Source organism: Setaria italica, chromosome VI (assembly GCF_000263155.2).
Source record: "Setaria italica strain Yugu1 chromosome VI, Setaria_italica_v2.0, whole genome shotgun sequence".
NCBI classification, from domain to species: Eukaryota; Viridiplantae; Streptophyta; class Magnoliopsida; order Poales; family Poaceae; genus Setaria; species Setaria italica.
This window is the reverse complement of record NC_028455.1, coordinates 9,007,663-9,022,389: the sequence shown is the minus strand read 5'-3', so window position 1 is coordinate 9,022,389 and position 14,727 is coordinate 9,007,663. Positions and strand designations below refer to the sequence as shown.

General features: G+C 48.5%; 1 protein-coding gene across 1 annotated transcript; it reads right to left on the bottom strand.

Annotated features, from left to right (window-relative positions):
• Positions 1 to 8,399: 8,399 nt before the first annotated feature.
• LOC101773153 (cysteine-rich receptor-like protein kinase 15) lies at positions 8,400 to 14,487 on the bottom strand. Its single transcript, XM_004973007.4, has 7 exons — positions 13,480 to 14,487; positions 10,534 to 10,659; positions 10,105 to 10,256; positions 9,718 to 9,925; positions 9,392 to 9,629; positions 9,151 to 9,304; positions 8,400 to 9,064 (listed from the first exon to the last, which is right to left on the bottom strand). Exons 1-7 carry the CDS (start codon positions 14,351 to 14,353, stop codon positions 8,693 to 8,695), a joined length of 2,124 nt encoding a protein of 707 aa, XP_004973064.1. The 5' UTR covers positions 14,354 to 14,487; the 3' UTR covers positions 8,400 to 8,692.
• Between the last annotated feature and the right edge of the window lie 240 nt (positions 14,488 to 14,727).

The window sequence follows — 14,727 nt, the reverse complement described above, 5'->3', positions numbered from 1 at the left end:
ATTTTAACAACTAAACAAGGACTTCAGAGGAACATCATATTTTGCCACGCTAACCACGGAGGTAAGAATGTTGACGAATAGGCAGTTGTGATTTGTTTTTTACTTATATTTAGAAGTCGCATGCAGTTCATTGACCGATTGGCGATTGTCCACTTTTATTTTTTTTTCTTTTTATTTACTCGCTGTCTCGCCATTTTTTAAGGGTGTCCCTCCCTATATATGACTGATCAAATCCAAGGGTGTTGGTGTTTCCTTAGATTGGTCTGTAATGCTCAGTTACCGCTCATGGTTTAAAGGGCTTAGGCAATAGAAGCATGCAAGTTTCTGCAGTGCATTTAATTTTACTTATCATGCTGATCCTCTTCAGTTGGTTTTATTGCAATAATAACTGAGCACATTTATGAAGATTATTATATTCAATATGTATCTTCTTTGCAATTTAAAGTAAACCTCCTGATTGCTCTCATGACTTTAATGTCATGTTAGAGCAGGTAAAATGTCTAATGTGACATCTATGGGTTTGGATTTGCCTTATCCCATTGATAAATTTCTGGTCTTGGAGTGTAAAGTACAGTTTGTCAATGGGCCGAGCTATACAAATGTATAAACTGACATAGCCCGCACTCTCGGGGTTTCTGCAGTCGCATCCAGCTGCCCCCTCGCCGCGGCCCCTGACTCTCCTGTCGCCGCTGGCCCGCCCAAGCCCGACTCCTCCGTCCGACAGAGCATCGATGGGCCAGGCGCGGGGCACTCCCCTCTGCAACCGCTAAGAAGCCGACGGGATGGATGATGCGGCGCTTCTCGCTGGAGTAGGGGTCCCCGCTGCCGCGGCGCGCCTGCGGCGGTGGCCGAAGCCCCGGTGATGGGCGTGTTCAAGTACAATTTCGGTGAGCGCGCCTCGGGCCATGCATGCCCCCTCTGCTCCGCTTTTCTCGATCGGTCGCCGGGTGGTTACTGACTAGTGGATGCTGGGATTTTGGGATCTAATTCTCGATGTTGTTTGTGTCAGCTGCGCAGTTCCTCTCGAGGGTTATTCCATTCGTGTTCAACATCTGGTTCGTGTGTCAGCTCGACGCAAATGACGGCGCGGTGTCGGTATGGATCTCTCCTCTGCTTTGTTCGTCCTTTTATACCCGCTATAATAGGGCTACGATTTCCGTTGCCTCCGGAAGCAGCGCTTGCGTTTGGGGATCCTTGTGATGTGAAGTTATTTTTACAGTTTGATAGTGGAATTTCATCTTCAGGTTTCAACCCACGGTGTTAGTTCTCATGCGGACCTTAGAATTTCAGGCCCCCTTTGTGGCTGGATAGAGGTAGCGTTTTATTCTCAAACATAGATTTGATGATCTAGTTCAGGAATGGATACATTGTAGTTCTGTCCTCCTGGTGACTATGTGAGGTCTGTTAAAATTTAAAAATGGTTAGACATTATCATGATTTGCTTGGGTGGTTTAAGGTAAGCTATGATGTTTTCTTCATGGAGTTACCAAGAATAACAATGATTCAAAACACCTAGAATGTCATGGCAACATACTCATTACTCAACCAATAGCTCTTCTATATTCATGGATGCTTCTGTTTATTTATATTACCTAATAGAAGTATTCACTTATTTACTTGTTGTTTTGGCAGGCATTCGCATTGCAGCTTCCTCTATTTATGAACTGCATCTTATTTTTAAGCCGGGGGGGGTTCCGGCGTGCATGCTTGCGTAATGATTCCTAGAGGTATTAAGATGAATCTATATATGGAGTTCATGAATCGATTTAGGCCCAATTGTGAGGCTCATCTATTTATGTTCAACTGTGTGGCATACCTATTTATTGTGATTAAGCAACAGTACGGTAATTATGCTTCAAGATGTTTCACTTGTCACAACCACTTAATACTAATGCAATACAACTGTACAATTTCTACAATTTACTTTTGTTTGAAGTATCATGCTTAATTGATTATCTTCTCCGATTAAGTTTGTTGCAACCTTGAATACACTACGGAGATTCAAATATTCTACACACCTCTTTTGAACTCTCTTTGTGGGGTAACATGATATGATTTGGTTCTATAGTTGGATCATTAAATTTGAGAACTCAAACTTGGACCGCGTAAACTAGTTCAATTTATAAATAAAATAATCTTTTCTACTTATGCTGTTGTATTTCATATGGTCCTTTATTTTTGCAACAAACTTTTTACACGTATATTAGTTTTAATGAAGCAGAGCATACATGGTCCTTTATTTTTGCAACAAACTTTTTACACGTGTATTAGTTTTAATGAAGCAGAGCATACATGCATAGAGATGGCAATGGGTACCCGAAACCCAAGTACCCGACGGGTTTTACCCGATAAGAAGGCGGGTATGGAAACATATCTCTACCCGTGGCTACACTAATGGGCAATATCATCTACCCATCAGGTAAGCGGGTGCGGGTACATACTACCCATACCTATGGGTAAAATATAACCGTCTACAATATGTGATAAACTCGTAAACTTGCACATTTATAGTGAAGGATAACTTATTAATATTGATACATAACTAATAATTTCATGCTTTATTACTATTAATTGGTTAAGAATTGTTATTTATCTTTTTTATGTACTCAAATTCGTTGATGTATGCGCTTTCTCATGTGCAATGTTCATGATTCTATTAGTTTACAGTGGGTATGTTATCGGGTACAAGTTACCCGATGACAGCTCTAGGCAAATTTTACCAAGAACTGAGAATCGAACCGAAAAAGACAAGAACCGAATTGAATATACCGAGAAACGAAATCTTGGTTCCCTGTTCGGTTCCCATTTCCTAGAAACTGAACTTTGTTCGGTTAATTTGGTTCCTTTCCTTGGTTAACCGACTAACCGAGGAACCGGCCCAACAAGGCCCACTTGACCCCGAGCTGAGCATAACCCTAGCCGCATCCGTTCCTCACGCAGTTCTCCTCCAGACCTCCACCCGCACCGCATCCGTTCCTCAGGCCACGCCGCCTCCTGACTCCTCAACCTCACCCTGTCACTCGCGCCGCCCCTTCCCTCGCGGCTCCTCAGCCTCACCTACGCAACCGCACCACCCCCTCCTGATCGGCGCCGCCGCCTCCCTCCCTTCCTCCCGGGCGGCACCGTGCCCTCCCATCCCTCTCCCCGGCGGCGCCGCATCCACTGGCTGGCCTCCACTCGCTCTCCCTCGCCCACGCCGACGTCACCGATGAGGCGGTCCACGATGTGCTCACTAGCCGCGGGGCGCTCGAGTCCCTCACCCTCAGGAGCTACCCCCTCCTCACCTCGGTGACCATCAGCAACGAGAGGCTGCGGGTCCTGGAGCTCCTCGGTCGCCCCACCTTGCGTGAGCTCCGGGTCGCCACGCCGGCGCTCGAGTTGTTCGCCTTCCACGACCGGGTCTACTTTAGCGAGGCCGACGACTAAGCCGTTCCCATCGAACTGGGTGACAAGCCGACGACACCACCATGACCATGCCAAGCCGCCGCCACCGACCATAGCATTGATTTTTTTGGAAGTCGGAGTTGGTCGGTTAGTTCGGTTCAGAACCGGAACCGAACTGAACTAACTGAAACCGAACTTCGTCGGTACCGATGTTTTGGAAGAACCGATCGGTACCGACTTTCCTGGGAACCGAAGTACCGAAGAACCGAGGAATCGGTTTGGTTCGGTTCAATAATACCGAATGGCCAGGGCTACCCGACGGGTAAAAAAAACCCGCACAGGTGCGGGAATGGGTAAGGACTTGTACCCGCATGCGGGTATGGGTTTTTTAGCGGGTAGGATTAGAGTTGGCGGGTGCGGGTATGGAATGGCACTACCCAGCGGGTATCTACCCGTTGCCATCTCTATACATGCAGTACTCGTCCTTGGTGTTAACTGGTCCTAGCTGTGCAGTAGTAGCGTGCGATATTATGAACTTTGAGATTGAACTAAAAAGTCAAGAGTAGTAGGAAGTCTGAATACAAAATCCTAAGCTTCCTGGTCATTGAGCATAACTGTATTATTGCTAGGTCTTCATATGGTAAACTTTATAGAGAATGCACACCAACAAATATTGCACAACAGAACTGTTGTTCTCTCAGCTTAGAGATGCAGTGGAGGCAACAGTTGATGTCAAAGTTGTGGAAGGGTCATGGTGTCTGGACTTCTGCCCACGGCTTGTTGCTCGCACTAAAAGTTTCCCTGATGCTGAAATTGTTCCATTTGATCATCGAGGAAGCATAGTGGTGAGTGATGAAGGCACGATCCAACTTTCTCGATCAGTCGTCACCGTGGAATCAGATGGTGAGCTCCAACTTATTGTAGAGGCTCGAGAACCTGGTAGCAGTGCAGTTGTTGTCAGTGATACAATGAGGCTTACTCCAAAAAGAATGGGTACAACTGATGAATATTTTAGCATTGGGTTCTGTAATATGGAGGTCTGCGTGTCTTGGTCACTTCTCTTACCGTTTCTCTAAGATAATCCACAAGATTCCTCTGGCAGTAGTTGAGAATTCATCTAAGCTTATTATCTACAACGTTCCTATGATAGAAGTGATGAGTTATGACCCTTGTAATGCAGTTTATTCAGTGCTAGCTGCCTAGCTACTGCTTGTAGTTTATAATCAACATGACTTGAACATTCTGTCCCTTTGCATTTTCCTAACAATGGTTTTGAGCACTGTGCATGGTGAAGTTTTTGCTATATTATCCTTGTTACTGATGTTGCTCACAAACCAGCTTATCATCACCTTTACGTCTAAAAGATGCTCTATTCAAAACAATTTAGACAAAGCAATGGCACCATCTTTGACCTTCAACTTGTTTTACACTGAAAACTTGTAACCATGAGCCTGGTTTGGTCATTTCTCCCACAATTTTCAACACACATGTATGACCGCAGTTTTTTTCTTTATTTAAGAAAATATTTAAATTATAGTGACTACAAGTATCTACTCCCTCCGTTCTGTTTGGCATGGCTCCACTCTGGAACTCCAGCAACTCCACCAACAAATCCAGCCAAACATCCCAACTCCAAAACTCCATGGAGCAGCTAACTCCATGGAGCTGTAGTGCAAATGGAACTGGAGTTTTGGAGCACCTCTTTTGCTGCTCCAAAACAACCTCTTTTGAACCTCCTTGTGGAGTTGGTGGGTAATTACCCACCAATACCATTGGTTACAAAAAAACGGTTCATTCTATTCTCCCGAGCCCCCACTCACCGCCCCAGCCCCTCCCATCGCCACCTCGCCCCACTCACCGAGCTCTGCCCGTCGCTGCCCAAGCCCCGCCGCCCAGCACCGCCCCCTGTCGCCACCCAAGCCGTCCCGCCGCCTATCGCCGCCCGCCGCCCAAGCCCCACCCCCGTCGCCGCCTAGCACCGCCCCCGTCGCAACCCCCCGCCACCGGAGATCCTCTGCCGGCCGCCGCCGGAGATCCGCCTACGGCCGCAGCCCCCCGTCGCGCCCTTCCCACCCGACCCCGAGGCCGCCCAGCGCCGTCACCATCGCAGCCCCCCACCGCCGGAGATCCTCTGATGGCCGCCACTAGAGATCCACCGACGCCCGCAGGCCCCCACCGCGCCCTTCCCACCCGACCTTGAGGCCACGCCCTAGCCTGGCGTCGCCATTTGCGTCCGGCCTCACGGGCTGCCTCTTCGGCGGCCACCACGCAGTCGCCCGCTCCGCATCGTGACGGGCCTCGGGAAGCCAGGATGCGCCTGGTGATGCACCCCTCGTCGAGCATCCTGACCCTGTGGATGCGCCTGACGACGCGCCAGCCGAGGCCGATCCAGCCGTGGGACATTGGCACGTGACGAGGCCATCGCGGTCGTTGGCGCCGGCGACGGGCGCCCGCCAGAGCTGGAAGGTGCCACGGTCCTAGAGCCACGGCGCGACGCAGGTCGATGATGCCCTCCAGCGTGGCGGCGGGGGTGCCGCAGCGGGTGCAGTCGGCGACGGGTTCGCCCTGAGCACGGGGTCGATGGAGGCGGTTGCACGCGAAGCACCAGAAACACGCCTCCATGCCACTGGTCCCAAGTATCGTCGTCAATGCCACGCGGGTGATGTAGCAGCGAAGGATTGACGTTTGTCCCAGCAGCCAAGCTCAACATCTGTCGGTATGGGATAGAGAGGATGAAGAAGATGGGATAGAGAGGATGACACGTGGGGCCTAAATTGGGGGGCAACAATGACAATTCATACTGAAATCGGTTTTTTTTTAGCTAAGAGCACTCATCTAGCCAAACACCCCATTTTAGTTCTGGAGTTCTGGAGTGGAGGTGGCTCCACCTGGAGTTATGGAGTGAAACAGCTCCACTCAGAGATGGAGTCATGTCAAACAGGGCCTAAATATATGATGCCGTTGACCTTTTTCATCTGTTTGACTATTCATCTTTTCTACAAATATTTTTGCAAATAGATAAACCTACGAGTTAAATCTAAAGTACATTTGACAATAGATATAACGATACACATTTTACTTTCGTTAACTAACTCGTTCAATAGATATTAGTAGTTAAAATTGGAGTAAAAAGTCAACAACGTCATATATTTAAGAACGGAGGGAGTATTTGTTTTCTAAAGCTGTGTAGCTATACATAGGTGGTACTTGTTTGTCTCCTTAAATATGCATCCGTTTTCATGATAGACAGACATTTCACCGTTTCACAAGTGGAACTTGTTGAAGTAGTAGTGCTTAAGAAATCGGTAGATGTTTCAGTTTTCAACTTGATCTGAACTAAAATAATTTTAGGAGGTTTTCGAGTCAAAATAAGAACCAGGTCAACAAAGCACCGCCCCGGTCGGCCAACTCCCGTTCTCCAGCACAGGAATGGGTTCTCCGGCACAGGAACGGATTCCCACGTCTCGCGTAATTTTGCCCGCCCATTCAGCTCCCCTCAACGGAAGTCCGTTTACCCGATCCCCATTGCCGAATCGGCTCCGCTCCCAGACCCTACCAATCCCCCGCACCGTCTCCACTCCGCCGCCGCCCCACCAGCTCCACACCGTCTCCGGCCTCCTCCATGCACGGTCTCCATCCAACCTCCTCTCATCTTCTCCGGTCTCCATGCACGGTGAGGCGCACACTGGAGATGGCGGCGGGGGTCGCGTGCGACTTGTGCCGCGAGGACCAGCTGGAAATGGAATGCTGCCGCGGGGGCCTCCTCCCCCGCTCCACCGGGCTCCCGGACCTCGTCCCGGATGGCGAGGAGGACCGCATCAGCCCCCTGCCTGACGACATGCTCCTCCAGATCCTCGTGCGCCTTGGCTGTGCCCGCGCCGCCGCGCACACGGGCCTGCTCGTGCGCCGGTGGCGCGGACTCTGGGCACGCCTCCACAAGCTCACCTTCCACCGCATCTCACCTGACCCGCTCGACGCGGCGCTCGCCATGGTCGCCCGCCTCGCGCCGTCGCTCCTCGACATCCATTTCTTCCACCACCACATGCTCGAACCGGCACGCGTCTCCTCGTTGCTCCGCGCCGCGGCAGCTCTGGCGCCGGCAGAGTTTGTCTTCTACGTCAGCGGGGGCTTACCACCTGGTTCCGTCGAGCTACCCTGCTTCGACCGCACCGCCTAAATCAAGCTAGACTTGTACTACGTCGGTTTCACGCTGCCGCCCGCAGGAGGCTTCCCGGCACTCGAGAGCCTCCATATGGAGAACTGCCACATCGACATCACCGACATGCTCCCCCGCTGCCCTCTCCTGAAGAAGCTTTGGGTTCTTGATTGAAATTTGGACTCCGTCATGCTCCACTTGGAAGCCCTCGAGGAGCTAGCTGTGTATGCCAATAGGCAGATTAGGCATATCAACATTGTGGCCCCTGCACTGAAGAAGCTGTATCTAGATGCCCATTGCGGTATCCACAAGAAGTTCACCTTGTCATTCTCGGCACCAGCAGTGGAGGATCTAACATTGAAGCGCGAGTGTCGGGCGATAAGTTACAGGTTTGGTGTCATATGGCGCATGTGGAGCCTGACCTTTAGCACATGTTTGCAACCCCTTGGGCATACTCAGCTGGCCAACAACAGCGAAAGTATGTATTTGTATCCGCTGCACCGCCCTCGTGGCGTCCTGTCACTGAACTTAGAGACCAATGTGCGTCTACTAGTCTCTTGCTCATTACCCCTGCTGCAATGGACTAAAGTAATTTGAATTTCACTGCGTTCTTCCAAAATGTTGTGCAGGTTTTGTCAGGAGATGCCGCCATGACCTTTGAGCAAGGGATATACCGGTTTCAGGTTACCGACTTTTCTGTTTTAGAGCTGGATGTCACACAAAGTGGGCATGTTTATGGAGCAATCGTCCTGCATCTTCTTGGCCTTTGTACCTCCATACAAAGGCTTAAGGTGACGCTAGTTCAAAGATCAGACATATATATTATAATGAGGGTCCATTGTAGCTAGCTTGTTCTTAGTTATGGATGCAAAATAATTTCATTTCCTTTATTCTTGATTGGTCCAAGTAGATGATGGATTACAATCCATTGTGTATGAATGGTGACGAGATTATACAGGACAGAATGATCGATATAAGCCCTCTGATCAAATGAGATAGATGATACATAACCTTTAGTCTTACTCTGTGATCTAAATTTTTCGTTACATGCTACATATGCTTTAAGATACATGAAAATGAATAATTAATTATAGGCAAAATAATCGAGCCCAGCTATAGCGGCTTGTGCTGCGCACTCTGTGCTACACATATCTATCTCGGCTGAAGCTCTGAGATCGACATCTCATTCTCTGAAACCGAGGTTGTCGAGGACTGTTTACCGTTAATCAGCGGCACGCCATCAGAGATCTTGACACTGGATCTTGATGGGTGATCTGATTCAGTGAAGCCGGAGCTGAAGACGAAGGCTGGCCTAGACGGGGCACGCCTGTCATCAGACGTGGAGGTCGGGCTGCTGAGCATAAGCACCACTGCAGAGGCGTCTGGTCGGTCCGCTGGGTTCTCCTGGACACATAGGAGACCGATCTCTATGCAGTTGAGTACCTCGCTTTCCGGGTACCCTGACTCGACAAGCGATGGGTCTACCACATCCACCATGGAACCAGCTCTCCACTTGTCCCATACCTGCACAGATGATCGATCGTTGTACATTTATGTGAAACAAATGTGACATGGGAATATCCTTACGGCATTATTGTCCATACACTTACATGGCCCAGAACAGATATGGAGTCTGAAGTGTCGTTGTATGCGCTGTTGTTCTTTCGCCCGGTCACAATTTCCAGTACTATGACCCCGAAGCTGAATATGTCTGACTTGGTTGAAACATGCCCCCAATAGGCATACTCTGGGGACATGTACCCGCTGCATGCATCAATGACGTGCAATAAGGACTCACTAATAATTAAGCAAGGGTATTGCCAGAATTTACAGGTTGCTATTGGTACTTACAGTGTTCCAACAGGTCGTCTTGTTATATCTCTAGTTTGGTCTCCACCGAAAGCCCTGGCAATGCCAAAATCTGAAATTTTGGGGTTCATATTTGCATCAAGCAATACATTGCTTGGCTTTAGATCTCTGTGAATGACCTTCAAGCGTGACTCCTCGTGGAGATAGAGAAGTCCTCGTGCGATACCGCAGATGATGGAAAACCTATTGCTCCAGTCGAGCTGTTGCCGTCTCACAGGATCTGCACACACACAACGAGGAAGAAATATAGAAAGATGAATTTGTGAGAGATCTCTTATTTTGAATTTGAGCAGTAGTTTGATGGATACCAGAAAGGAAAGTATCTAGGCTTCTATTGGGCATGTACTCGTAGATGACCAGCTTCTCTTCTTGCAGGGACACTCCCAGGAGCTGCACCAGGTTCCTATGCTTGAGCTTGGCAGCCAGCACGAGCTCGTTCTTAAGCTCTTGGAATCCCTGTGAGGAGTCCTGTGAAAGCCTTTTCACAGCTATCTCTTCCCCGTCCTGTAATGTACCCTGCACAACACAGAGGACCTGCTGTTACCTTATGTTCGACTAACCACTCGTATATTTAATTGCACCTTTTAGTTAGTTTAGAATTAACAGCCTGCTAATTCACGATAATTGTTTTCCATGACTTAATGTACCCAGTATATATATTACAACTTTATTTATTTATATAGATGAAAATGTACCTTGAACACTTCTCCAAAACCTCCCTCTCCAAGTTTGTTTTCTTCCGAGAAATTGTTTGTTGCAGCTCTTAACACCACTAGATTGAGTTGCTCGGGCTCAACATATTCGAAGTCGTCTTCTTTGATACTACCGTTGTCTCTCATAAAAAAACCTGCATAACGAAAAGATGAACTTAATTGCGGTGAAAGACTGACATTGTTAAGTGGAATCTGGTTAGCTCGTTTTTTAGAAGTAAGCATCTTGAATAGACAAGGTCAATGCCAAATATAAACTTTGTGAAATGGGGTTCAAAGACTTTTTAATTACAAGCTATGTAAGCACAAAATCCTTTCCAGTTGTAAAGACTTTTCCCATCTAACTATACTTCATAGCACTGAGTTGACGAACCGCGCTGGCAGAAGCAGAACTTACTGAAAGTAAGGGCATACCTTGTTGTGTTTTCTTCTGGTTGACCTTTCTCCTGTACAGGAAAACACCAACGATGACGACTGCGGTGAGCACCGTTCCAACAGGGATGGCGACGGCGAGGGCCGTCACATCAACCCGTTTTTTTTCTGCGTTTGAGGCAACCCGTTAGTCACCTAGTGCTTGTTTTTCTCCATACTGCCCTATTTTTCTTCTGGTTGACCTCTACGAGTGCTAATCAGTTAAACCAAAAATTCTAATCTACAATAGGAAACAGCAGACGACACAATTTGTTGCTTTTGCTTCAACGTCGACATATCCTACACTCCGACTGCCCTAATTTTCAGGACACCTCCAGTAGTACTGCCACAGGGATTCTGCAAATTGTATCGACGGCACACGCACATAAGGTCTTTCACTCAGCGACTTAAGTGTGAAGTATCCAGCGTTAATGACTACTTCCTCCGTTTCAAAATGTCGATCATTTTGGCTTTCTAGGTACATATATTTTGATATGTATGTAGACATAATCATATATTTAGGTGTATTGCAAAATTTATGCATCAAGAAAAGCTAAAACGACCTGCATTTTGGAACGGAGGGAGCAGTAGCAAACTACCTGAGTGTTCGTTATGTGAGTCAATGGAGGCTCAGCTCGCATGATAGAAGATGCCTGCTATATTATTTTCTCATGCACTTATGGAATCACAGATAATAGCAATTGATATGGCTTCGACAGATTGGACTGAGATTTTTATTATCTTTAGACAACTTAACTGATATATATAAAGTGAAGTGCTAGGTGAGTTATAGTTTTGTTTTAACCAAACTATCTTAAAGTTGATCAAATTTGTAGAGAATGGTATCAATATTTACAACACCAATTGCCGATACTCTTCTCCAGTGGCGGAGCCAGGGGGCTGGCAGCAGGGGCCATGGCCCCCCTTTTATCATGAGAGAATAACATTTTTTACCCTTACATAGCTTTGATGCATGATGGGCTTAAGCATGAAGTAGCAGCTGGATAGATCTTCTCAGCTTGTCTAGCTAATTTTCTATTACTATGTCTATACATGAAGGCGAGATCAAAGCTAATTCTTAGCAGATTGTACTGGATTCTAATTTTCCTGCTGCAACAAATTCATAACTAGGTGAAAAAATAATTATCCATCCTTAATTTGACCTCAATTAGGTTCATAATACATAAACAAATACACTTATTAACGAGCAATAAAGACACGAGGAGCACTATAAGCAAAATAAAAAAGAAGTTGTTTTTTCTAAATTTAGTGCATATATGATATTTTGACGAACATGTTTGGTTGGCCCCCCTATATATAATTCCTGGCTCCGCCATTGCTCTTCCCGATGATCAAATATAATATGTTTCACTTGTTACATCTAGCATGCAATTTCCTTTTGATAACTTTTGGATATAGCACTACGGGAAATCTTGAATTTGCCGAGTGTAATTATTTCGCCGAGTGTATTATTTCGGGCACTCGGCGAAGGACCGGTTTGCCGAGTGCAATACCAAAAACACTCGGCAAACATAATACACTTGGCGAAGGACCGGTTTGCCGAGTGCCACCACAAAAACACTCGGCAAACACCCACGAGGCACTCGGCAAAGATGGACACTCGGCAAACTGCCGAGCACGTGACTTCCCCGTGCCGCCGCCGTCGCGACTGTGTGATGGACGTTAGGCTTTGCTGAGTGTCTACGGGGGGCACTCGGCAAAGCCACTAGTTTGCCGAGTGTCGTGATGGGACACTCGGCAAAGTGGTGAGTATGCCGAGTGCTAGGGGGCACACTCGGCATACTATTGGGTTTGCCGAGTGTCTTTTGACAAACTCGGCAAAAGTAAATTTTTTTCCCTCCTCCACCCTCCAAACTTTTTACACTCCACATGTATGGCATTTGGCACTGCATGGTAGAAGGTGGACTATTTTTTGACCTGTTTGCTATATTTAATCAATTAATTTCATTTAGAGTAATTTTTTGATTTACGTCAAATTTGAACTGCAGGTGGTTGGAATAATGGAATAATATGAGTGGAAAAATCATATTCATGTTAGTGAGTCCAAATTGAGGTCTCACCCAGAAAATGAAAAGAAATTTCGAACATTTTGCTAAGGAAACACGACTACGAACGTGTGGTCAAATGATTGTTTAATTCTCAAAAATACAAACGAATTATGGATTATTTCGTGCTTATGTTGAACTATACCTGTGGTGTTTATGAATTATGCCTGTGGTTGTGAATTATCCATGTGGTTGTTTATTACAAATGCCTGTGATATGTGTATTGTGAATTGGGAGGGGTCCGTTATACGTGGCAAAATGTCGAAAGGGGGGGGGTTCTGGTCACTTTGCCGAGTGTAACACTCGGCAAAGAGGGGCCTTTGCCGAGTGTTTGTCCGAAGGCTTGTTTGCCGAGTGCTAGGGACAAGGCACTCGGCAAACAAGGGGTCTTTGCCGAGTGCCAGGCGGGAGGCACTCGGCAAAGGCCCTAATTCCCGGCCACGCGGGCAGGGGTCTTTGCCGAGTGGCCCCCCTAACATTCGGCAAAGGGACCGTGTTTGCCGAGTGCCAGGCGCGCGACACTCGGCAAACTCCCGGTCTTTGCCGAGTGTTGGCACTCGGCAAAGACCCGGTGTTTGCCGAGTGCCTCCCGTCTGGCACTCGGCAAACCCGCCGTTACCCCGACGCTGTCAGCGCGCATTTCGCCGAGTACATTTTTTCGCCGAGTGTTTTTTAGCCGTCGGCAAAATGTTTGCCGAGTGTTCGAGTTTTGACACTCGGCAAACTAGTCTTTACCGACACAAAATTTGCCGTGTGCTCTTTGCCGAGTGTTACACTCGGCAAAACCTTTGCCGAGTGCCCCGGGCACTCGGCAAAGCTTCTGTTTCCCGTAGTGTAGGACATACTCCGTAGGTAGTATATATGATGCAGCGGTACAGTTTACCTTGCCTTTCTCCGATGAAGATCGACGGAGCTGGCGCTAAAAGTGGTGGTCCGTCGAGGGCCAGATTGTAGTAGGGGTATATCTCCATGCGCAGATAGCAGTTGTAGCCGAACACCACCCCGCCCTGGCGACCAGAGCAGCAGCTCGTCAGCTTCCCCACTGAGTCCTGCAGGCACTTGTCGCACTCCGCCGCCGTCCGATCCCTCATGCACTGCATCAGCCCGTATATGGTGCCATTGGGGGCACCGGGATCGTACACGGCCGCCCCTGTTGCGAACATCGGCGCCGGCGACGACAACGTGTTGGAGCCGTTGACGACGCGCACGGTGAGGTTGTTCATGAGCGTGTTGAAAGCTCTCTCGAAGGCAACCTTGTCGGACGCCTCGGCCCTGTTTTGCATCGGGTACCGGTACGCGTCCTCGGAGGCGGTAGACGCGTTGGTGTCGGCGAAGCTGACGAAGCAGAACATCGGCGCCGGAACGTTTGAGCCGGAGCCATCGTCGTACCAGATGCCGGCGCGACGGCTGCTGTTGCAGGGACTCCGCCGGATGCTCAGCGCGGCGTCCCGGAGGTACGTGGCGCAGTTCGACGGCGTGGTGTCGCCACGGCAGAGCCCCCGGACGAAGGCGCGGTCGGTGCCGTTGCCCTGAGACAGGGAGGCGAACCCCGTCGGCGATGCGGCCGACGGGAGGGCATCAAGTAGCGCGACAACGTTGGACCAGAACGTGCTGGTGGAGGAGGACGACGCTGAGCAGTTGACCACCGTGAATTGGTTGTTCTGGGATGTCACAACGTTGGAGAGGCTCGCCACCACCATGGCAAGGAGGAGCAGGCGGCCTCGGCCATGGCGGTGGACGGATGGTGATGACGGCATAGTTGGTGTCCCGAGGAGGTGACCTAGCTAAGCGACACTTTGAAGGATCATCGCAGGAATCTCGATCGTCTTCACATTTGGGTGATGTGCTGAGACACTGTGAGGCCGGTGGATGACAGACCAGAAGCCGCACAGCGTAGAGTCCGCAAATATTGTTTCTTGTTGGCTGCTATGTAGTTGTCCACGAATTCAGTCAATGCATTGTCCTCGTGCAACAGGTGGTTGATGGCACAGCTGTCTTGACTTTTCGGTGAACGTATGGAAAAATATCTTTCTTTCCCGTGAACGTATGGGAAATATCTTCATTCTTAATGTGTCTGGACTCTATTTTCATTTATTAATTGTTTAACCACTATCCCAACTCTTTATGAAAA